Here is a 26185-nt window from a genome sequence, read left to right on the forward strand (position 1 = left end):
AGGGAATACCTGGACCACACATACACACAAATAAAATAACCTTGTTACTCCAATAACTGCTTAGAAATAGCGTGGGATTGGGTGATGCTTTCAAACTAGTAATTGCATTTTAGGCTGCTTAATCAGTGACGTTAGAAAGAAGTTGTGCACACAAGCGTTTTTAAGACCAAAAAACTTATCTTGAGATAAACAAAGTGCAATAACTGACTTTGGACTTTTGCATTTTTAAAATGTATTAATAATGAACACTCCCTAATCCTTCACTGTTTAAACAAATAGTCACGCTTTAAACTCACGCCATTGGTTAAGCAGTTGTTGCTGAGTCTGGCTGGTCAGGAGAAAGAATTTTACTAAAAAAATTAAAAATGACACACTTCAGCTTTAGAGTTTTCTTTGATTTTAAACTCTGAACACATGAGAAACACAATGATGTTGCTATTTTTGGTTGCCAGTCCTACCTTGATCGAATGGTTTTCCTGGGCTCCATGTTCCTGGTTCCTAAAACAGAAGTTGATCAACAGAATTAATCAACAGTCTGCATTTGTTTTCTTTTCTGAAATTCTGTATGTTATTGTACATAAAGTAATCTTTTCTCTCTGAACTATGCAAGTACATATTTTTATATTTCCTTGCTTGTAGTTACACATTCAGCTTAACATGTACTTGCAAGCAGTTACATTGCATATTATCATGCAACTACAGCACATAACGTAAATTTGGAAGGATTTCCTTGCAGACAAACAGGCAGATTAGCAAGACTCTGTTTCAATGGAAAAACAAAGGCACAATCATACAAACCTCCACCTCCTGATTGTAGAGGAAGCATTGTGGAGAAAACAAATAAACATTAGACAGAACATTAAACACAGATCACTTCAACAAAACAACACAAAATGGATGCCATAAACACAGAAATAATAATGAAATGCATATGTATGACTTGGCATTGTGCCTGTTTATACTGGACTGTTTGTTGCCTGTCACATTCAGTAATTGGTCTGCACTTATATTCATGCTTAATTAAGTTAATATGTCAGTTTCCATCATAGGTACACTGAAGGCTGATAGCACCAAATGGTTACACACACACACACACACACACACACACACACACACACACACACACACACAAAGAAATGGATATGACATGGCAACTGTCTGGTCCTTTTGCAATCAAACATTTTTGATGACTGCCATATCTCTCTCCTTCCTCTAAGTGTATGTTTGTGTGTGTGGCATGCAAATGCATCTTGGGATAAACAACACCACATGAAATCCATTACGGCGTCTCCGTTGGTCATTCATAATATCTTTTCCCTTCTTTCCCGCTCACAAAGAACTTCATATCTCTCAGCCTCACTGTGTGTAAACACTTTCATTGTTCTTTTTCCTCTTGTTTGTGCTTCTATTTCAGAAGCTAAATACAGTTGCCACCCAATCTACACCTAGATCTCTCTTGATTTTGTGCAGTTGTTTTTTTTTTGTCTGTCTTTCATTTTATACAGATTATTATATTCTTCTAAGACCTACATAGAGAATGTGAGGGAGAACAGGATAGAAATAGAATAGCCTCCATTATGCTGCAAGCATCCTTTATATGAAAGTCATGTGATAGCATGACTGTGTGAAAGAATGGGTCAGCTGCAGTCCTCTTTTCTTGCTTGTACTGCTGATGCTTTAAACACGAACAGTCACATACTTTCACCAGAAAGGAAAGTGACGCAAAATGTAAAAATTTAAGAACGCAATTTAAGATTTTTTTTTTTTTGCTTGTTCAATGTAGACATTGGAAATTATTCAAAATTTATTTAAAAAAAAAAATGGCATCTGTCCATGTTGTTTTCATTTTGTATGGCAGCAAAAAAAAGCAACAAAAAAGCCCCAAAAATATATGTAGTAATATAGCAAGTAATATATTACTAAAATATTAGGTCATATTTCTGATATTATGTTGAAGTAGAGTTTGATTCCTGCTCAGTTCTAATTAATCCTTGCCTAAATGAAATAAATTCAATTAAATGAGGCAATAACATGAATTCAACTCACCAAGAATTTAAGTGCAAACAATTTAAATTGTATATATTTATTTAAAGGTATACTTAACGCTCAGTAGGAAACCTTATACTGATCTCCAAGTAAATATTTATTGGATATAATCCTGAATTGAACAGCATTTCAACTGTTTACATGTTAATGTTTACATTTTTCCTGGCCTGGGTAAGTGTTTCATTCCCTTCTGGTGAATGTATGTGAATTGTGTGTGTGTGTTTGTGTGTGCGCGATGCATGCTCCATTAAGCCATCGAGCCTTTCTACAGCACTGATATTGAGAGTAATCTGTGCTCCTCCATTGTCTGCAGCTTCACATCTCTCACGATCAAGAGCAGGAACAGCCTCCAAACCATACTAAACATCTGCTCTGAAATCACTGGAGAGGGTTTACGAAGTCTAGACGCTATGAAGAGCAGACCAGGAGAAGAGGCCCATTAAAGATGATAGCTTTGAGCTGTTACTATAGATGCCCTTATAACACCACCAGATTTCTTCTTAGCTGCTAACAATTTGACTTTTTAGGCAAGATTCAGATTGCAGATATTATTACTGTCTGCTGTTTATAGCGTGATAGTTATAACAGTTTATTAATTTTATTCAGATGATTGTGTATACTATGTTGTATTGAACATATAATATATTTTGTTGAATATTTATATGTTGTTTCCACTTACATTATTGTATACTTCCCATATCACATTTCATTGTGCATAACAACACAGTAGCCTATATTTTGTAAGATATTTTATTTCTTTAATTTAGTCTCAGAATACTGAGGGTGTTATTTAATCCCAATACAACAAGGTTAACTGCATTCCATTACAGTTATTTTTTTTTAAAGTGGGCATTATCTGATTTTAAAATAATAATTTTATGAAAAATGATAACCTTAATTGCACTGAATGTACAATTTCGTACATTCACTTTGTACAACACTTGTATCATTGTTTTTAATATTTTTTTAGTGCTTTAAAGTACAATACTTATTTGGATGTGTTGACAAACATATTACATAATACGCACTTGTACTTGATTATCAGTTTAACTGTGTGTTATTTAATATTACAGTTGCAAGTTAATATATTTTAAATGTCCTAAACTGCAACTTCATCATAATTACAAATGTGTAATTACACATATATTTAACTGCATGACATACAAGTCAATGGGCAATTCCGCGCAAAAATGTCACATCCATAACGCCAACTAAATACAATGGCATTGTGTTGGCGTTATGGATGTGACAGTTTTGCGTGGAATTGCCCCAATATAAATGATGTTAAAGATAACTGAGTTTACCATATAAATGCTTGTTAGTATATTCAGCAGTACACATTAACCATATTTCAAAGAAATATGAAATTAAATATAAAGATGTGATTAAATCCTAGTTAAGAGCGTAAAAAGCATTCTAAAGTTCAGCTAATTTAATTTAATATCAATTTAAAACAATACATTTTCATTTAATTGCAATTAACATGCATTTAAGTGTCTGAAAACATTACATTCAGTTCGCAAATATATATATTTTTTAAATACATTATTTCCAAAATAAATACACTTTTTAAAAGTATTCTAAAGTGTAGGTTTTCTCACAAGAAAATAAATATAAGCTAATACTATCATGACTGAAATATATAAGCAGCACATTTTAAATAACAGTTAGGGCCTAGCAGTTGGTACTGGAAGATTTTAAAGTAACACTCCCATCTCAGCTTATTGAATTCCCATTAAATCTTCTGTATGTACCTGTAACCCAGAGTCTGTTTGCCTGATCTTCCCTGTGCCAAAACTAAATTGCTTTCGGGGATTTATAAAGTCACGTTATATTTTATTGTAAGTGCATCTAAATCTATAGTGAATGATTATAGTGTGCAATACCGATCATTGGTTTCATTTAAATATACTCGCTGTCAACACAGTTCCAATGCTTCAAACACACATACACAAACAGATCACCATAGTCTGAGCACAATAAATCATGTTTTTAGTTCCACTATCACTTTAAGGGCCTTTCTCCGCATACAGAGGGATTTCCTTGGGTATTATCAGAAGGCTTTCAACAAGCATATGTTAAATGAATAACTAAAAAAGAAACAGCACAACAACATTAATCTGTTAATACTAAGAGACGTACAACGCATATTGAGCATATTTCAATATTTAGCATATTGAGGAGCAGGGCTGTGTGTGTGTGTGTGTGTGTGAGTGTGTGAGGGCGGCCAGCATGACATCAAGGCGGCTGTTCTCTCATGCAGAAAGTGCCGGAAGCGTCTCACCCTTCTGACATCATTCATTCTTTATGACTCTCTGCACCCCCCCTCCCGCTCTCTGTCCAGTCTTTAACCACATACGCATTTCAAAAGGGAACCACAAACAGGCACATGCAACCATACAGAGGCAGCAGAACCTACATACAATCAGAACAGAATCAGTCCATGCCACTATAACACCAGATGCTATGCGTGATGTGAGCGATAAAAGCGAACTCTTCAGGGGCTTTCAAACTGACAGCAATTTACAGTGACAAAGCGGCCTGAAGTCATTAATGTTTAAAGAGAGTTGACGATTTCCGGCAAGATTGAGTGACAGCGACTGTTGCCAATGCTTTATGCAAATGAGAAACGATTTGAGCGACTCCCATTGGGGCTGCAGACTGTGATCACTGCTTAGCTGAAGCTAATTTGAAATTGTAGCTTTATGTTTAGTCAGCTATTAATTAGAGTACTATAGTTAAGCTACTCATTTGAAAAAGTTGTACAACCACAAGCTACTCGGGACTCGGGACCCACTAGGGGGCCTTAGCACACTTCCAAGGAGGCCGCAAGTTGGTTTAAATGTATTAATAAATATATAAAATAAACTAAAACAGCTAAAAAACAAGATGTAAATTATATAATATTTCTTATTTTAATTTGTTGCCTCAAAAACTGCCTTTTTCATTTAAGAATGAAGGTTAACGCGGTCTTGGAGAACCTGTAAATATGCTAACATTTTTAAAGTGTGAAAAGTCTATGATGAGTATACATTTTTTTTCCTAGTTATTTCAAGCACTAAAATATTTGATTGTGTAGAAATAATATAAAATTACTATAAAAATCCTCCTCTATCTATCAACATGTATCTAGCATCTTAATTTGTTATAGTTTGTCACTGCAAAGCTACTATTTTAAAAATGACTCTCATGCTACAAAAAATGTAGCTAATATATTATTATACCTGCAATCAATGTCATAGAGAGATTTAATCAGTGTGAACAGCATTACATTTTAAATCTGATATTTTCATCCTGCTTTGTTGGGCTGCATAACTATATACCACTATAAAATCTCATTGGTGCAAAATTACTCCACATAACTTTATATTAAACATCAAATATCTTCTGACTGGCTGTAATTGTGTCATGCCAGACAACAGCTTTAGCTTGCAAAGCAAGTTAAGTTCAGTTAGCTTCATGATTAGTATCAGCTGTGTTAGATTTTGTTGAGGGAGAATGAATGTTCAGTATTAACATCACTCAGACACAAGTTTGCCTGTGTTTGTGTGTCCACATTGATTGTCCCAAGGGCTATTTTCTTAAACATGGCATAATTCCTCCTCTCTCTCTCTCCATTAGCTCAAGGCCTGGAGCAGAGTGCCAACCTCCATTCCATTAAGAGGACAAAGAAAAGAGGGTGAATGAGAGAACAGAGCGATATGCACAGAGACAACGCTGCAAGGATGAAAGGGAGAAATAAAGAGATACAGTTCAGAGTACATGTTTTAGTTATCTTCAATTAATCTATATTTTTTGACACAATCTCTCCATATGTTAGTAGAGGACTTTATGAAACCATAGTGGAATTCAGAGTTAGGAACACTACCGAATGGATGAACAATGCACAAAAAATAAATGTCCAAAAACCAAACACGGTCATTTGACCTTACACTCAAAAAAATGCTGGGTTGTTTCTGTAAACAAATTGTTGGGTTGATTGTGCTGGGTCAAAAAGTTGGGCTGTTTGGGGTACTGTAAACACATTATTGGGTTGATCATGCTGGGTCAAATGAGTTGTAAGGGGGTCATTCACAAATAAACCGCTGGTTGGGTTATTTTGACCCAGCAACTGGTTACTTTTTTCATTCTTTGCGGAACTTTCTGGATTCTTCACTTCTGACTCGAGGAGTACGCCACTCGGAGCAGGCAGTGTTTTATGGTAAGTTAATATGAATGTTTACCTATATTTTTACTAAGTTGTGGTGGTAGCAGCAAGCTAATTTCACTGTTCAACATACAGTCTTTGATATGGAAGTGTGAGGGGTATAACTATTTATTTCTGTGAAACATTAAATAAATAGCCACAGCTAGCCGGTTAGAATTTTTTTGACAAAATGCCACGTTAAATCCTTAGTTGAAATTAAACCAGCTATATCAGCAGCCTTTTTGAAATATGCAGTCTAAATTCTAAATTCATCATGTAATTATCGTAGGCCTATTCATTGTGGACGTTGCGTATTTAAAAGTGAGATAAGCGTTTTGTATGAAATCCATACGCGCACTTTCCTCACAGGGCTCGCACGTAAAATCAGCGGGAAATGAGTCTCTAATGTACGTTAGGCTAGCTAGTGAGTTGTGAGTGAAAAGTCTGCTGGCGTAGTTTTAGAAATACTCGTCAGAAGAAGTGACTGAGGTAAGTTCCAGCACAGTCTGCGTGTGTCTTCTGTAATGTCTCGAACCATCGTTTCTGCCAAAAAAAAGGCTTTCAAGAGCTTGATATAGCCTAGTTTTTATGTAGGATATGACTTGCAATCTTTATATACAGCGACTGAGGAAAGGAGAAATAAATGGACAGGCGTTAGTTTTGAGAAGAAAATTATACCCGTTTAGTTGAACGAATGATCGTCAATATTTAAAACTTAAAAAATGCAAACTTACATGATAGCCTACCCGAAGTATTTTATTGTGTGTAACATCTAAACGAGGCGATCATCAGCGCCAGTCAGGAGATTACCGAGCAGCTTTGTGGGTTTGTGAGTTTTAACGTTAAAGACACTATCAACATTACAGTAGGCTAATATTTTACTTTTAATAAAGTAATGTTTTATTTGAATGCCTTAATGTTGATAATATTTGTCCAAATTACTCTTTTATTACTATTACTATAATTCAGTTTGCAAATACTGAATACACATTTTGTTTGTTTTTCACATTTGGTCATTTAATGTTTGCAATATTTTAATTGCATATTCAATAATAAATTGATACTTCCACAAAAAAAAACTTAACTTGCATGTCAGTTTTATTGCAACACTCTAAGTGATTGTCTGGGAAGCAGACACACTCTGTCAGTTTAAATCTAAACTAAAACGCATATCTTTTACCTGGCATTCATATAGAACATTATACATTTCTATTATTCAAATCAGTTAAATGATTATTAGGCTGCATAGGTCAGCCGGAACCAGGGACACTTTCCTATAACACCTGATGTAGCCTACTCATTATTTAATAAGAAGAATGGCATCTATGCTAATTTTTGTCTTTCTGTTCATTCTAAAGTTTACTGAAGTCAGCCGGATCCAGGCCATATCCAGATCAGAAGGTGGACCTGCGCCTGGACCCATCCATGACGCATCCCTGAAGGGCCTGCCTCATCAGCCCTGTGAAGGCCTCATCGACACGACTAATCCTCAACAAACTCGTCTCCATACCGGTGTGATGACTCCGACTTCCAACCAGATGGAACTGGATAAATATTCTGAATTTTCTTATTCAATCTGACCTCTGACCTGTAATGCTGCCTGAATCATAATCATACACTGTTCGCTCGATGGCCAGAGGAGAACTGAACGACTGAGCCTGGTTTCTCCCAAGGTTTTTTTCTCCATTCTGTCTCCTGATGGAGTTTTGGTTCCTTGCCACTGTTGCCTTGGCTTTTGGCTTGCTTAGTTGGGGACATTTAATATTCAACAATATTATTGATTTGCCTTAAGGTGGACAATGACGCAATTTTTCATCTAGAAACAAACTTTGTTGTATTATTTTCATGTTACAGTATTACTGTGAAGCTGCTTTGATACAATCTGTATTGTAAAAAGTGCTATATAATTAAAGATGACTCTACTTGACTTGTGTAATCAACAGGTGAGGACCAACATGGTTGAATATTTACAAAATGAGATGACTGGTGAATTGCTGCACATTCTGTGCCTCAGAGATGAAATGAGGGGGACATGTCAGACCTTTGACATTGATTAACATTTGTATTCAATAACGAAAAGTATTAAAGAAATGTATAAAATTTAAAAAAAATTAAATGAGATTGAAATCACATATACTGTGGCCTCTCTGGTTTATTGTATTACAGAGATAATAATTATTTTACATTCGTAATATAACAAATATTTGTTACTAATTTTATTAAGGCAATGAGACAAGAAATAACCCAGCACATGAGTAAGACTTAACCCAGCAAGAGGGTTAATTTCACCCACTGGTTGAGTCAAATGAATGACCCAGAAATATGGGTTAAATGGTAAAACCCAGCACTTGGGTCAAACCAACCCAGCGCGTGTTCTGTCCAATAGTGACCCAGCGGTGTGGTTAAGGTTGGGTTATTTTTTAACCCAGCAGTTTTTAGAGTGTAGTGTAATATCTGTAAATTACATTTTCATTCTCTGTGATATCGTATTGTCATTTCGCAATAATATTGGTAATGTCTTTGTGGGGAAGATCTAATAGTGATTTCCCAGGGGGACGTTTTTATTGCACCATTCAAAATTGATCAGCAGTCCTGCAAATGAATAAATAGGAGTATTTCTTACTTTAAAGCAGTGGTTCCCAGCCTTTTTGACTCTCTATCCAACACAATACTCAAAGCACCCCCACCCATTAACCAGGATTCATTTTTGTGATTTCAGACAAATTGTATGTTCATCAATAAGAACAATAGTTTGAGATTATTATTAAATTATTGTAATATATTAGTAAATATACACTCTAAAAAATGCTGGGCTGTGTTAACCCAATGTTGGGTCAAATATGGACTAACCCAACGTTGGGTTAAAAATTCAATTTAAAAATGGACAAACCCAGCCGTTGGTTTACATTTTTAATGTAACCAATGCAATTTGTCCATTTTTAAATTGCATTTTTGTCCATTTTTGATTTTGTCCAAAATGCAATTTGTCCATTTTTAAATTGCATTTTTTAACCCAACGTTGGGTTAGTCCATATTTGACCCAAAATTGGGTTAACACAACCCAGCAGTTTTTAGAGTGTAACATCTCACCATTATGTTGTTTCAAAAAGATATTTTTCCCATGGCACATCAAAACGTTTTTGGTAAATTGTAGTGCTTGATAGATGAGTGTTGTACGGAAATGTGTAAAGAATCTTCGAAGATTTTATGTTCCACATATAAAAGTATCGTTTTTTAGTAAATTATTCCTTTCTGTGTTTGAGGTCACAAGTTCAAATCTTGGTTTACTGGAAATCTAAACGTTGTCAGTAGAGGTATATCAGTAACTGGCTTTTATTTTGGTATTTCTAGCTAAGTTAACATGCAACCAAATCCATTAGTGCTCGCCTCAATCGGTCTGACTGAGCTCGATCAGAATGAAATTTCAATCAGATTGGATGGGGTGGTGTAGACCTCAAATAATCTGATAATAATAATCTGTTTTACGTCTTACAAATGGGCATATGTTTTTTTTTTTTTACAACTTACAAACTGGCCAGTGGTTGAAAACTGAATATTTACTAAATATTGATTTAAAAAAAAAAAAAGGATCTTCTGACATACAGTACAGTATCAAAAATTACAATTTCACGGTAGCTCTGGTGACATTATCGTGGTGGATTTATCCGCTTCTGAACGCGGAATACATGTTATGCACATGGAAATGAATATGTCAATCAGACTTTAATGTTTTAAAGTGAATATAATATTTATGGTTAATATAAAAGCAGAACTTTCAGAATCTGAAATCAGATTGGATACGTTCGGATTGACGAAAATTAGTGCATGTAAACATATGAAACATGCCATTTTTCTATCATCTTGAAGTTTTTTCCTTTTTGTGAGATCTAGTCCTTACTGTCTCTATGGCAGTTCCCAGATCTGTCCTTTATACCGAACCGAAGTCAAACACATAATTGTAGATTGTCTGTGTTTCTCATTCAAGCCTCTCACAAAGTCATACAATTCTCCATACTCTTTTCTTACCTCCTCTGGCAGCATTAGCCTGAAGTTGATAGAGCGTTAAAAATGTCACTAAAGCAGAGCTGACAGTGAAGTCAAGAGTGTGTGTGTGTGTGTGTGTATGCGCGCGAGAGAGACAGAAGATGTTTGACACTGCAGGGGGATCACTGATGGCCATTTTCAGCCTGTCAATCTCACAAAGCCACACACATACACACACTTCACCAAACAAAAGCTTGACAGCCTGTGCTTCCAGTACATGTGCAGTGTCTCAAAGCTTAAATGTGATTGGGGGTCTGTGATTTTAGGGCTCAGAGTCTTTCAGTAATTGCTTTGCTGTAAGGGTCAGTTGATTATGGGAAAAAAATCTTGTGGAAGCCGTGTTTGCTGAACAACTAATCTGCATAAATCACTTTCTCTTTACTGATGGCCTGAAGTGTCACATGGAGAGACTAAGTAATCTTTGATGTGAAGCTGGAAAGAAAAGAAGCGAGAGAGGGCGATTGAGAGTGAGTTTTCAGTATGGGTAGTGTACCGAGTGCAAGTGTGCATGGACTGTAAAATAAAAAAGGGAATTACGTTTTATCCAGCATATGTGGCTTTTTGTGTCGCAGATTAAGAAATGTGAATTAAATTGACTTGTCAGTATAACACAAAAATCCCTGTAAACTTGTCTTGTTAAGAGTTTGCAAGCGCCCAGCATGCATTGCAGCATGAATTAGTTACATGGTTGCTGTTATAGGATTATTGTTTAAATGTTTCTTGACTTAATGCTGTTGTTAATAAGATTTTAATTGTTTGAAAGAAAGTAGTATCATGGGAATCTCAGTTATTAAAATGCATCATGTTTCCTTCATTGTTTTCCTCTTCTTAATGATTGTTTTGTTAAAGTGTGTCTGTGTGGCCTTGATGTTCTTGATATTGAGATACTCACGCACTTAATTTCATTGGTGTTATTGATTCTGCTAGTTTACAGGTGTTTGTTTTACTGGTGTTCCCATTAGGTAGCAACATCTAAATATTTGGCTGAAATGAGAGTATGTGTAAGAGAGAGAGATTGCATAATCAGGTAGAGAAACAGTTCTAAGTTGTCATGCCCTGTGTGGGAGACCTATGCCACCCATGTGACTTTCTTAACTACATCCTTTACATAAACATCATTACCACAAATAGACACACATGCGGGAGGAAATGGAAGTCCTCTGGTCCAGATGATATCATTACACTGAGTGTAGAGTAGACTGTCAATTAACATCCTGTTTATAAAGGACCTTGTTATTTACCTCGACACATCGTGATTGTTGTTTTGACGTTGATGTGAATTCAGGCAAGCTATAAGGGCTTCCAAGAGCTGTCACTTTTGGTTAGCCAGTAAGAGGTTTAAAATATATTTTTTATATTGTTCTATGCGTTTTTTTCCATGTTTTAATGACTTTGTGCTAACAATATCACAGTGATTTAGTGAAGATTCTTTGGGGAGAAAAAAATGTCTACAACAGCCATGGCTACCTAAGGTCAGAGGAGATTTTCTTGGGCTAACACAATTTTTCCCAGTCTGTTTTGTCTTATGTTTTAATCGACACTGAACCAGAAATTAGTTCCAACTAGGCTAGGGTGACCATATTCCAGGACATGTCCGGCCGGGATTTCGAGATCGCCCAAAATATCCGGGATACGGCTTTTGCTTTCTCGTCGCCATTCATTTTGTTTACATGCACACCTTTTGATTCAGTAGGACTGAATTAATTCCGATTGGTGAATCTGAATGTAGTGTTTACATGAACGCTAAACAAGTGATCGGTTGATGTGCGTTTTAGCATTGCTAAGAAAATTCCTGTTTTCGTCTCGATCGGGATTCGTGTGAAGCAGAATGCATGACCTGCAAAGCTGGCACGTACGTGTCAGTGTCAAATAATGTAATAATGTAAACATAATGAATGGTGACTGTAGAAAGCAAAAGCCGAATCCCGGGCATTTTGGGCGATCTCGAAATCCTGGCCAGACATGTCCTGGTTAAACAGGACGAATGGTCACCCTAAACTAGGCTACATCCTATTACACTGAATATAATTTAGTTGTTTACACTAATTGTTAGGCCCAGTCATTGAATTTAATTATTAGCCAAGCAACATTTAAAGAAAGAGCAGATTTTCTTGTTCTAGGGTGTTCTAACAAGTGTGCAAGGAGAGAGAAAAAAAAAGGAAAAGCGGCGCCAAGTGATTACAGAACGCTTTGAGTGGGGAGCGGAAATCACATATGGCTTTCAGTCTGCAAAAGCTTGATGCTTTTGCCTTCTTTTGGAACTATTTTTGTTGAGAAAAACATACAAGCTAACCATCCTTTTTTTTTTTTTTGCCTGAAAGGCTACTCAATATCAACTTCTTGTTTTTTAGTGGTTGTATAAAATCAGTATCACATCAGTTCTGAGATTTAATAATAATAAAAGAGTTGACAGTCCTAATATTTATAACATTTTAAATAAGAAATAATTGTATAGGTTTAACAAAGCAATATCTTCCCTAGTACCCACTGAAACCAGGTTAAGCTCTCCTTGGGGTACTTGTACCCAGGTTAAAAAACACTACACTAACACATGCACGCACGCGCACACGCATCAAGCACCGCAACATCCGCAGGTGAAAGAATACTTGTTATTGTTTGTAAGATACTCTTATTTTTGCTCTGTGTATTACAAGTGCACAGCCTGATAGACGCGAAGTTAAAGTTCAGATCTCATCTTAAGTGTATTAGCCAGTGGATGGTTAAAATAGCCGTACCAAAGCCCACTTAACGGCGCAGAAGTGACGCACTGAGTCTAATTGATTGGTGACTGTCTTCCGTAAAATACAGTATTAATACCACACGGAGCACTAAATACGGATTTGCGAAAGGCGAATTATGAAATCTCATGCGGCTTCTTCCAAAACATTTAGCATCTTTCAGTAAAAATACATTACACACGCACTCAATACATACAGTCCCAAATAGCATGCTGTGTCTCAAAACCGAGTGAGCAGCCTACCTAGTCAGAATGGATTCAAACGCGCTTTTTATATCCAAAAATGCCGTCTATGTAGGCAGGTCACTAGACTTAGCAAATGAGCCACTATTAGGAAGCAGAGCAGCACTCACATCTCTGAATTTGTCCCATCTCCCGGCCAACCATTTGTCGTCCAAAAAATTGCCGTTGTCGTTGCGGGCAGAAGCCCCGGCGATCAGCAGCGCGCACACACCGACCAGCACAAGCATCTGCATCGAGATAGATAAAGCTATCAACACACTACACTCGGATAAACACAACGACAGAAAAATACCGAATAACCGCTGCAATAATCCCTTATGCGTCACCTTCAAGAGGAGAATGTGAGCGCTGTCATTGACTGAAGATCTCTGTGACGAGACTCAACTGATCTTCACCAATCTCTCTCTCTCTCTCTCTCTCTCTCTCTCTCTCTCTCTCTCTCTCTCTCAAGCGTATGCTCGTGAAGGCGGACGTGGGCGCGCGCTATCTTTTATTATTTTTTGTATGCGTAGCCTACATCTGAATTGTAACTATTAAATGTATTAAATAAATATGTAAATAAATAATCAATATTCAACTTAAGTTAGCGCATTAAACTTTAATTGAACACAATTGCTCTGTTTTGTGGGGCTAGTTGTCTCATTTCTAGAGATATTTTACTGAGTGCAAACTAATGTCCAAATATCAAACTTGATTGTGGGACGAAAGTAAATGCAGCAAATTCAAAAATATTATATAATTTGTACAAAAAAAAAAAAAAAATGAATTCCCTTGTTCCTATGTATATAGCTTACCATAGCCTACTATAAGTCAAGTCACCATTATTTATAGCGCTTTTTACAATACAGATTGTTTCAAAGCAGCTTTACAGTGATAGCTAACAGGAAATAAGTAAATTCAGCGATGGTTCATTTCTGTTGTAAAAACATTATCAATTTAGTTAATTTATCTATACAGCCGCTCTGGAGAAAAAAGTGATGTCATTGTCCAGCTCAGTTCAGTTCTCAAATAATGGTGTCAATGCAGGCAGATCAATAATATTGTTGAATATAAGTGTCCCCAACTAGCAAGCCAAAAGCCAAAGGTGACAAAGGGGACAATGGCAAGGAACAAAAACTACATCAGGTGAAAGAATGGAGAAAAGCCTTGGGAGAAACCAGGCTCAGTTGGGGGGCCATTCCTCCTCTGGCCAACAAACGAACAGTGTATGATTATGATTCAGGCAGCAGTCAGAAATCAAATTGGATCGGAACAGTCAGAATATTTATCCAGTTCCATCTGGTTAAAGATTGGAGTCATCACACCATGACGCCGGTATGGAGACGGGGTTGTTGAGGATCAGTGCCACTGGCTGTCGTGTCGATGAGGCCTTCACAGGGGAGGGTTGAATCTCTGCTGACACCTCAGGGATGCGTTGTGATCGCATGCCCTCCATCTGATCTGGATACGGCCCGGGTCCGGCTGATTACATCATGCGTTGTGGTCATTTCTAGGCGCAGGTCCACCATCTGATCTGGATACGGCCCGGATCCGGATCCGGCCCGGATCCGGCTGACTACATCATGCGTTGTGGTCGTGGTCTAGGCCCAGGTCCACCATCTAATCCAGGGTTCACCAATCTCGGTCCTGGAGGGCCGGTGTCCTGCAGAGTTTAGCTCCAACCCCAATTAAACACACCTGAACCAGCTAATCAAGGTCTCACTAGGCATACTAGAAACTTTCAAACAGGTGTGTTAGAGCTGGTTGGAGCTAAACTCTGCAGGACAGCGGCCCTCCAGGACCGAGATTGGTGAACCCTGATCTAATCTGTTGACGTCAATCTGACATCGGGTTCTGACGTCATCCCGACTTTCATTTCCAACCAAAATGCAACCCCTGCAACCAAAATCATCCCCTGACTGACGCTACTACTTTCTACTCAAGGACCTTGACAGAAATGTAGTGGAGTAAAAAGTACGATATTTGTCTTTCAAATCTAGTGAAGTTAAAGTAAAAAGTTTCCATAAAAAATAATACTCAAGTATTTTTGATTTAAACTCAAGTATATTTATATTAGGAATATAAATCGTCTGCGTCCTGTCCTTTCACTCAAGAGTAGGCTACTTCTACGCTTGTGCATGCCCTTGTAACATTACAAATCGACTATTGTAATGCTTTGTTTTATGGACTTCCTTCCAAATCTCTTCATAAATTACAGTTGGTACAAAATGCCGCAGCTCGAGTCATTACCAAAACTTCCATTTCTGAAGATATTTCTCCTGTTTTACAAAATTTGCATTGGCTCCCAGTTAAATTCTGTGTAAATTTAAAAATTTTACTTTTAACTTACAAAGCACTTAACAACTTGGCTCCTTCATATCTTCTAGATCTTGTTCATACATACTCCTTCCCGCATTTTAAGATCGGCTTCTGCATTTACACTTGTTCTTCCACGCACTCGGACAACTTCTATGGGGTCACAAACTTTTGGTTATGCGGCTTCCCATTTATGGAACTCACTTCCTGTAGAAGTTCGCAACAGTTCTATTCTTTCGGTCTTTAAATCTCATCTTAAAACTTATCTGTTTAGGCAGGCTTTTATGTGATTTAATGTTTGTTGCTGTACTGGTTTTATTGTTTAATGTCATTGCTTTTATGGATTTTGTAAGGTGTCCTTGAGTGCCATGAAAGGCGCCTATAAATAAAATGTATAATAATAAAAGTAAAGTACAGATACTCACAAAGTGCACTTAAGTAGATTTTGATCGCTTATTTTATGTACTTGCCGGCTTTTTTTATCATTCAAATTTGGCTGGGTGGCTAATAACACATTTTTCTGTGGTGTGACAAACTCAGAACACATACTTAATTTTGACTTTACAGGGACTTTAAGTTCTGAGGAGTTAAAAAAATGTAGTGCTTGGTAAGTAAACAACAAGATTTTAAAATGTATATGATGTTTAAAAGGGAACCAATGCAGTGTTGACAGAACTTCCTGGTTCTAGTAAGAACTCTAGCTGCTGCATTTTGGACCAGGTGGAGTTTATTTATTAAGCGTGCAGGGCAACCACCCAGTAGAGCATTACAATAATCTAGCCTTGAGGTCATGAACACATGAACTTACTGTTCCACATTTGTCATTGAGAACATGTGTTGAAATTTAGATATATTTTTAAGATGAAAAAAATGCGGTTTTACAGATGCTAGAAACGTGGCTTTCAAATGAAAGATTGGTATCAAAGAGCACATCCAGGTTCCTAACTGACGACAAAGACTTCACTTAAAAAGTCTCACCTTAAAAGTCTTTAAATTATAAGAAAGACTGCAAAAATGGCTATTGACAATTTACACCTATTGACCAGGACAAAAATATACAGTTTGTTTTTTACATCTTTTGTGTGACATTATGCTTGAATATTATAGCAGTGACACATTATATGGCCTGCTGAAATTCCAACTTTTGAACTGAAATTGAGCCAGCTTCTTAAATTCTAAATTTTTCAGCTCAAATAGCACATGACTTTGTATAGCATTAAAGAATGAATATGTGGTTCAACAACAACAACAAAAAATTAAGCTGCACTTTTCTCCTTTTCTTTGTGCTCTTTTTCCGCTGTAATGAGAGTATATGGAATCATCAGCAAGCCTCAGGATGCTGTTGATTTCGTATTGTGTTTTTGTTAATCTTGATTTCTCACGACTTGTGTGCTTCGAGTCACACGAACGCACACATCGCGTAGCCATGCACCGAAGACCAAAGGCCAAGGTCATGATTTTCATTAAATAATACATTAAATTTTATATCGTATACCCCCAGAACACTTGGAATATACTACACCTGTTGCATGGGATCATTCTACTTTTGAGTCTTTTTAAACTATCACTATTCACTGCCATTATATGGATGGGTGCGAACGGCACATTTTTTTCAAATTCTCCTTTTGTGGTCCATAAAAGAAAAAAGATCATACAGCATTAGAACAACACCAGGGTGAGTAATTTATGTCTTAATTTTCATTTTTAGGGTGAACTATCCCTTTAAGTCAAAACAATCATTCAACAAGCTTGAGGATTTAGGCATGGAACTCCAAGTAGCAACATAAATTGGCACCGCAACCACAAACAGTAGCAGGGATCACACAAGCTGATGAAAAAATTCAGACCTTGAATTAAACGTCAGTCACTTTGGATGAAAGTGTGTGCCAGATGCATATGTAAATGTTTCCACTAAACATTATTAGAGCCACAAATATCTCTTTCCATTGTTTTTTTATCCACTCATTCCTTGGCATTGCCCCGTCTGCCATCACAGAGTCTCACTCAGCACTTGCTAAAACCAAATTCTCACTCATGCCCCTCAAGGTCTGTTTTCAAGCTTTACTTCATTGTTTCTTCAGCTCTAATTCCTTTTAGCATTCCCTACTGTGGGATTTTTTTTTTCTAAAGAAGGAACAGCAATTAGTCCTTACTATTAATAGAACTTGTTTGTGGTTAATTGTGCAAATTAATAGGCATATTGAGTCATCTGTCAGTGTTCTTAAAATCTCATTAAATGGAGAAAAAAAGAGAGTCTTGGCTTAGTTGTAGGTTTAAGGTTTATTCCTTACAGTATCTTAGTATCCTTTCCTTGTTACTGTTGTTGTCAGGCATTATTTTTAATTCCTCTTTATGTCCTTCTTTATTTATCTATTTTCTGTAAAGCTGCTTTGGAAGAATACAAATAATTGAAAAAAAATTGAAATTTTGAATTTATCAAAAAATATTTATATATAATTTACCCTGGATTGGCATCACATTGAAGCTCTTCTTATGGATTCTAAATCTGTCTAAAAATGGTTAAGAAACTGATGCAGACCTCTACGCAGCATACAGCCTTACATTTAATAATAAGCTGTACAAGTTCTAGCCTCGAAGTAAGCCTTGGGTTATAAGTCTGACAAAACATGCACTTTCACAGCGTCAAACACAATTTCTCTCTATCGCTGCTCTCACTATATTCACTATAGGCCTGTTTCACACATATAGCGTCTGTGGCATGTGACCAAAGGATTTTTGTTTCAGCACCCATATTAACAGGTTACTCAGCATTCCCACTACACGTGTGAGCAGCATTGTGCCTCAGAAGCCTCCCTGGCGCGCCACAAAAAGTAGACTTTCGTGCTGTGCCTGTTTTTGCTGTTTGCCACACTGAACTCAGCAGGAAAAAAAAAAAACACTTTAAATCTATTAAAGGGATAGTTCACCCAAAAATGAAAATTCAGTCATCATTTACTCACCCTCAAGTTGTTTCAAACCAGTATGAATTTCTTTATTCTCAACACAAAAGAAGATATTTTGAAGAATGTCGGTAACCAAACAGTTGATGGGCCCCATTGACGTCCATGTTATTTTTTCCATGGGGCCAATCGGGTCCATCAACTGTTTGGTTACCAGCATTCTTCAAAATATCTTATTTTGTGTTCAGCAGAAGAAAGAAATTCATACAGGTTTGGAACAACTTGAGTAAATGTTGACTGAATTTTCATTTTTGGGTGAACTTTCCCTTTAACACAATATAGGCTTTCGAAGAAACACAAAATGGCGCAAATTACTTACACCCACTGTATGAAAAAGGATGACTTAATCTAGATTTAAGCAGTTTATTAAACCACATAAGTTTAAAAAAAATAGGCTTTATATATGTGTATGTGTTTCCTCTCTGCTCTCAATTTTATAAAACTTGCTGTTTCTTCCTTGGACACTGCAGGTAGTCACATTTAATGCATCTACTATTAAACATTTCATGAAACTGATTTAACCTTCATATGAAATACTTGACTAAATATGTGTTTAATATATTAAAGAGAAACAACTTAAATGATCCTGTTTCTAACAAAAAATCTCCAGACATCTAACTTTAAAATGAATTGTGAGGACTTGTCACCCTGGGTAACATGACCATAATCATTTAAATGACTTCCTTGACCATCATTCGTACCCTTCGCTAATGGACTTGTGGAAATGCCCTTCATAAAGGGATTCAGATGTTCACTTTTACTTGGAATGGCCCAACAAATGTCATTCCCTTCCCCAAGGGCCCTTCAAGAGCACAAGAACATCATTGTTTTGGCTGCTGTTGCAGTTACACTACCACTTTGCATTCACACAGTTTGTGCATGCATTATTAAACAGGCCTTAAAAGCAAATCAGAAATGAAAATTCTGTCATTAGATACTCATCTTCTTGTCATTTCAAATCTGACTTGCTTTTCTCTGAGGAACCTTGAAGAATCTTGGTAACCAGTTTTGGTGACCATTGACTTCCATTGTATGGAAAACAAAACAAAACAAAACAAAATATTGAGGCATTTCTCAAAATTTATTCTCCTTTGTTCCACAGAAGAAAAAAAGTGAGCATAGTATTTTCTTAGACTCTGTTGTCAGGATTTGAGGTGAGTTTATTGGGCTAGTAAAAAAGATAAAGAAATGCAGCATAAGAAATCGAGTCTGGGGCACATAATATTAATGAAATATTTAAAGCAGAAAAAAAAATGGTTTAAGAGCTAGTAGGTCACCTGAATCCATGAGGGAGAGTAACATGGAACGAGCTTTTAATGTGTGACAGAACTATTTTTCTTAGAGAAGGAAAAAAACAAAAACAAAGGCCAGGTTTTGCGCCCTCTGCCGTTTGAGGGAGAAGTCAAAACCTCCTCTAGATAATGACATATTTTTTGACTAATAGAGATAAAATATGACTTGTATACCTTTTGTTTGCCAACATACACAAAAAACATAAAGCAATGAAATCTGGATAAAAACAATTACATTAAAGTGTATTGCTGTTTTACACACACACTTTAGACAAAAGACAAGTGTTCTGGTCATGGCGTGTTCTGTATTATTTAAAGCATGTTTAAAAATGCAGTACTGGGCTTGAGATGTAGCAAAGAGTAATTTCCTTCTGGTCGCACACAAACAACACCTCTGCTTTCTCTCTCTCTTACCACCTTTACAATGTGTATTCGGGCAGGTGGGAAAAGGAAGGTACATTTTCTGTTTAAAAAAAAATAAAAATTAAAGGGACACTATGCAGTTTCCGTTTTTCTCAAACAGCGACCCCTAGAGTCACTGTGGAGTACTTGTATTTAATGTTACTGTCGTAAATACCACTCACGCAGAGCCGTCTCTGCACTCTTCCGACCGTGTTTTCTTCGTCGACTCCGCCATGATTCACGTCTGAAATCCCCCCCCCCCCCCACTACGAGTTCGTTTACCATCAAAATGATTTCGAAGCTGTTATATTAAGGTACAAACCTTGCATAGTGTGCCTTTAAAGGGAGTTTTCAGAGGAAGTGACTGATTTCGTATCTAGTTCTTTGCAAAATTTGGCTTCTTTCATTTGCCTTTTTATTTTCTAAAATATGTGTAAATGTATGACTTCCTTATATATTTCCATTAAAAGGGATGTGATAGTGTGAACAGATGGCGCGAATCAAAAGAGGAGGCCCACAAAAAACAACAGGCCCACAAAACTTCTCATTGTAGCATTTGCAGTGGTTTGCAATTTGTACAATCTATTGTTATTAAAGTGACCAGATTTTGACTTTGGAATGTAAATTTGTAGGTATATTTCATCAAATAACTTTATAAAATGGTCACATTATTAAAGTACAAAACTATAAAACGCATTGAACAGATGGCATTCAAGCTCTTATGTAAAAAATACTAATAATAAAAAAATAGAGCGAGTCATTTTCTTTTCAAATATTACCTGAATCTGAATGTGATGTAATGGCTGATTTACCTCTGTGAACGAAGGAAAATTCCAGTATTTATCAGTGATGGCAAACTGCTTCCTTCTCATTAACATCCTATTGAAAACCACAAATGTCATTAGATGATAGTTAAAAAGGGCATTGAAGATTTAAGCCAACAGCTGGAACTGGGACATATTAACCTTTTTAGTGCATTGACAGGGCACTGGGACACATCTTGTGAAACTGGGACAGCAGAGACATTAATATCTATATTTGTATCAACAATATTACATTTAATTGACAATACACATAAAAGGCATTCTACAAATCTAAATTAGAAATTGACATCTAAATAAATATTAATCTCTAAATAACATCTCTTATGTTAAATCATAGTCAAATTAACACCTCATGCAGTTGTTTTCCATACAATCATCTAAAATCATTCATGATGCTCATTATGCTGTATATGGCTCGTGTTGGATGTAAACAGACAGTGTCAAACCTGCACCATATAGGTGTCACTTCATTTCACTTCACCTTAGAGCTGCATACAGTAATGATTTGCATGAATGACTTGATTTGAATGAGAAAATGACTCGCTAAAATGCATGCTAAAAATGTAAATGTTGCATTTGGGGGAAAAACTGTGTACTAAATGAACAAATGTTAGTTAATAATGGCAGAATAATTTTTGGCTCAACCATTCCTTTAAAATTGCAAAGAAAGAAAAAAACAAGGGGATACAGAGGCAAAACAGAACAAAAGACATACAGACAGAATGAGAAAGACAGAGAAAACGGAGAGCAAGTTTAGCCACCAGGCTCAACAGAGAGATTAAGAGCCTGCAGAAAAATGCATGATGGGTTATCTCAACGCAGAGGGCTTTTTACGCATGACAAGTTTGTCCTTGTGCACCTGCCTACTGAGAGGAAGAGAAAGTAAATGAATAAATCTTTAATTAAATCGAGTTTTCAGTGGACATGTTGTGCCTTAGGCACGACTGAATATTAGGGGAAGTGTAACGATTTCACACTGTGTGTGTGTGTGTGTGTGTGTGTGTGTGTGTGTTGGTGCACAAATAGTGAAATGGTTCCATTAGAAACAATCTAAAACAAATACGTACAGTACGTACGGAAGCAGGAAGGTGAGAGTTCAGATTAAAGAGAGTGAAATCTCAGGACGCCCATGTGTGTGCCTGTGTCACTCATTATGTGAACAACATGAAAGGAAAAAAGAATATCTTAGCAACTCTGCACTTTAGTTAACAAGTTATTATCAACACTCATTGTTCTCTAAGTATGTGTGAGTGAGGGAGTGTGTGTGTGTGTGTGTGTGTGTGTGTGTGTGTGTGTGTTTGTGTACGAGCCTATAAGGTTGTTCTCACGCAAAAGAGATTGGTCAGTCGTGCTGAAAGACAGACATGATACTTTTGGCTGTTTCTTATTATGTTAGGCGTGTGAAATGTAGCTGAAATGTGTTAAAGTAACAGGATTGCACATTTTGTTTTAAGTAAGCTAGCTATCACTCAGTACGTGCTTTCTAATTTGAGATCAAAGCTTAATTTGTAGGCTAATTGTTGTAAAATACACTACCATTCAAAGTTTGAGGTCAGTTTAAAAAAAAAATAAAAAAAAAATAATACTATTATTCAGCAAGAACACATTAAAAGTGACAGTAAATAAATGTATAATGTTACAAAAGATTTCTATTCCAAATAAATAATGTTCAACTTTCTATTTATGAAAGAATCCTAGAAAAAAAAATTGGTTCCACAAAAAGATTAAGCAGCACAAGACTAGCGTAATGGCTGCTGAAATTATGATTTTGATACACTAAATAGCATATTAACTAAAACATTAGATCCAACAATGAAATGGGGTGTACTATTTAGCTTGGAAAATTAAACGGCTTAGTAATCTTCATGGATATGTCTCCCTCTGCTGGTTTGTCATGGACAGTACAGTGCAGTGCAGTTTTCAAATTTACCTCCGGATGACAGTATTGTATTGCATTAGCAACCTACTAAACAAGACTCAGCTTTATATGCTTGATATATAATTATCAACAGAACGCTGTATACATATATCTGATACTCTTCAAATAATCTACTTTTTCCATGTCAGTGCTCACTATGCTCAGTGAAAATGGACCCTGGGCAGTCTCATTATTTATGTAGGAGCTGTAACTAGTGGAAGGACATTCAAGTCTTGCACTTTCCAAATGCAATTTTAAAACGTTCAGCTACATTAATTTGTCTGGACTTCCTCCTATGTTAAATCAAACGCAACTGGACAATTAATCTTTTAGACTGAGTTTCTCAGTCTCTCTCTCTCTAGAACTGTCTAGTTGTTCTCAAATCTGCTATTAAAATGGTTCATTATAAAGTCATTTTTAAATGTTGCACTGTAATTGACAACTGCAGACAAGGCCTCTGGTGCCGTACGGTCTGGGATTATTTCAGTTTATTTTTTAAAAGGTTTAAAAGTTCCCATTTCTTACAATTAGTATTATTATTATTATTTTATTTTTTTTATCAAGGCTTTACTACAAAGGACATGCATAACAGCTCAGGTCATTACATCCTAATAATGCCTTGGTTTTTCAGACCATAAAAAACATCCACCCTGTTAAGGGACATATGTGCAACTATAAGTGATAAGGTATGTTGCACTTTGCACGTTGCCACAATTGCTAACATGATAACACAAATTTATGTTTTTATTATTTGCATTGTTTTTTAATATAATAATTTTTTGGGGATAAATTATGGAAGAGTTATAGGTTAGACATTGCAGAATATAAGGGAGAGTCCTTTTAAAAAACCCTAAAATATAGTAAATATTGTTAAAAACCTATTTTATATTGATTGTCATTTATGTAACAATAATTACATTTTATAATGACTCTTATCAAAAATGTTGAAATATATTTATTAGTCACATTTTGTGTGTGTATATATTATATATATATATATATGCTTTGCATACAGAACATATATGGAAGATGTGTAAAATGACGTGGTTAATGAGTCATGAAAGTCTAGTTTCCTGTACCTTCAGTCCACTTACACACCGATAATACAGTTGTCAAGCACATCATGAGTGAAGTCAGAGGGTGTATTTTGATAGCAATCCTTGATGATACTCTGAATCACACACATCAGCTTTTTCCCCTTGCATCAAAAATCACGAGTTTGATGTTTATCCAGCAACAGTGGAAAGGTGAGCAAGCGCCGATGATCCTGAGATTGTGTGTATGTGTTTTTCTGAATTTATGTTTACCCTGAAAATTAACACACTGTTAAGAGGATTTAAGTTTAGTTGTCCAGGAGTGTGTGAGAGTGTGATGTGTGAAATGAAAACAGTAGGTTTGTTCTGCCATTTTTCTCTGTGTCAGTGTGTCCTCCTTTCCCTTTCTTGGGAGAGAAAGTATGCTTGTTGAGAGAAAAAAGAGAGAGGAAAAAAAGGCTGACAATAATAATAATAAAAAAAAGTCCATTAATGTAACAGTTAGTGTGACAAGTGGCATTTTAAGTGTGGTGATATTTAGCAAAACTGCACTGGCACACCTCGCCATTTATATCACTCTTGTCTGTGTTTGTGTTTGTGTTTGTGTTTGTATTTGTTAGCATTTGCGTTGGTTGCCGACATTCTTTGACTTCACTTGGAACTATTTTTGTTAGACAAAACACAAAATAACTGGCCATAATATGTCTAAAATCTTAGATAAATAATTTACAGTCAGCTAGTTAATAATTATAATAACTGTCTGACTGTACCACTTATGAAATGGCTATCTCAGCAAATAAATATGTGGACATGAAATCTGGTTTGAAATCATATTTTTTATCTGTTTATTATCTTAAAGCTTCCTCTAAGAGAAAAATATAATACATTATTAAAATATTGATAGTAATATAATATTGTACCAAGGTACAACTGTATTTGTCCCAGGTCCAGCACAATAATCTATTTACAATTCTCTTGCTCATTTCTTGTTTTATTTAGGCTATTTATTTGATCATATTCAGTAACGCTGCTGACAGTGGAGTGATTGATACAATGATTTCGATTTATATTATTATATACTACATAACTGGCCAGCGATATATTAAAAGTGAAGATTAATGCATTCAGTATAGTAAATACAACTTTACCTGCATACATAAACACTCACGCAAAACAATTTATACTAATAGATATATAGCAAAGCTCAGCTGCATGATTGTTTATATAGTTTATATAAACTGTTATCTATATCGCACAGCTCTTTATAAAGTTGGATATATAGTACACTCTTAAAAATAAAAGGTTCTTTATTGACTTTTATGGTTCTATAAAGAACCTTTAACATCCATTGAACTTCTTTATTACAAAAAAGGTATAAAGTATAATGGAAAAAGTTTCACAAAACATATTATCGTCCAGCTCTAATCTGACAAATGTGACTAAGTCATGAAGATATTAAGATAGTATACATTTTAATAGAATGATTTCTGCAAAGCTGCTTTGAAACAATGTTGTGAAAAATGCTAAATTTGACTTGACTTCTCTGTTGTCTGATATACAGGTGACCGATTAAAGGTTCCATAACATAATTACTGTAAATATTAAATGAAAACCAAGCTGTTCACATCCTTGGACTCTGAGTTTCTATGGCAACACTATTAATGCCAAAATAAATCTGTGTCTTTCACAGATAAATAAATCTTTCACTCGTCAAAACCCCAATACAACAAGTCGTAATGCAAATGCATTATCAATAATCTTTAGTTCTTTATTAAAAGTTTATTATATAAGTTTAATATATAATATTAATATAAGTTTATTTATCTTATTTAGCAGGACTTTAGACAATACTTATCCAAACTGTATTGTATGTCTTCCTTTTTGTATATCAGTTAGACTAATATTGCATTTTATTTGACTATAATATTGCATGAATTTTGTGCTGATCAATTGTCATAAATTAATGATTTAATTCTGTTTTGTTCACGTCACTTAGGGTGTAAGCCTAATATGTTAATTAATAATAATTATTTATAATATACTATAATAAACATAATATATAATATAATATAATATAATATAATATAATATAATATAATATAATATAATATAATATAATATAATATAATATAATATAAATTGATTGGCCATGATTCCCTGTGTCCCCTATGTTCCTGGACTTTTATTTTGATATTCTTTTGTCT

The 26185-nt window shown here is 35.7% G+C and overlaps 1 protein-coding gene across 2 annotated transcripts in view; it reads right to left on the reverse strand.

Moving 5' to 3' along the window:
• Positions 1–13696, reverse strand: part of spock3 (SPARC (osteonectin), cwcv and kazal like domains proteoglycan 3) — a gene marked incomplete at its 5' end in the record, with an annotated part of 36463 nt that extends 22767 nt beyond the window's left edge. The window contains 3 exons of one of the 2 annotated variants that reach the window (XM_079846929.1): positions 459–498; positions 13367–13483; positions 13583–13696. In XM_079846929.1, the coding sequence (XP_079703055.1) occupies positions 459–498; positions 13367–13483 (157 nt within the window). Of the gene's footprint in view, positions 1–458; positions 499–13366; positions 13490–13582 lie in introns of those variants that run through there. The other variant, XM_079846928.1, reaches the window with a different exon arrangement.
• Positions 13697–26185: the final 12489 nt, after the last annotated feature.

Source organism: Squalius cephalus (genome assembly GCF_949319135.1).
Source record: "Squalius cephalus genome assembly, chromosome: 2".
Lineage (NCBI taxonomy): Eukaryota > Metazoa > Chordata > Actinopteri > Cypriniformes > Leuciscidae > Squalius > Squalius cephalus.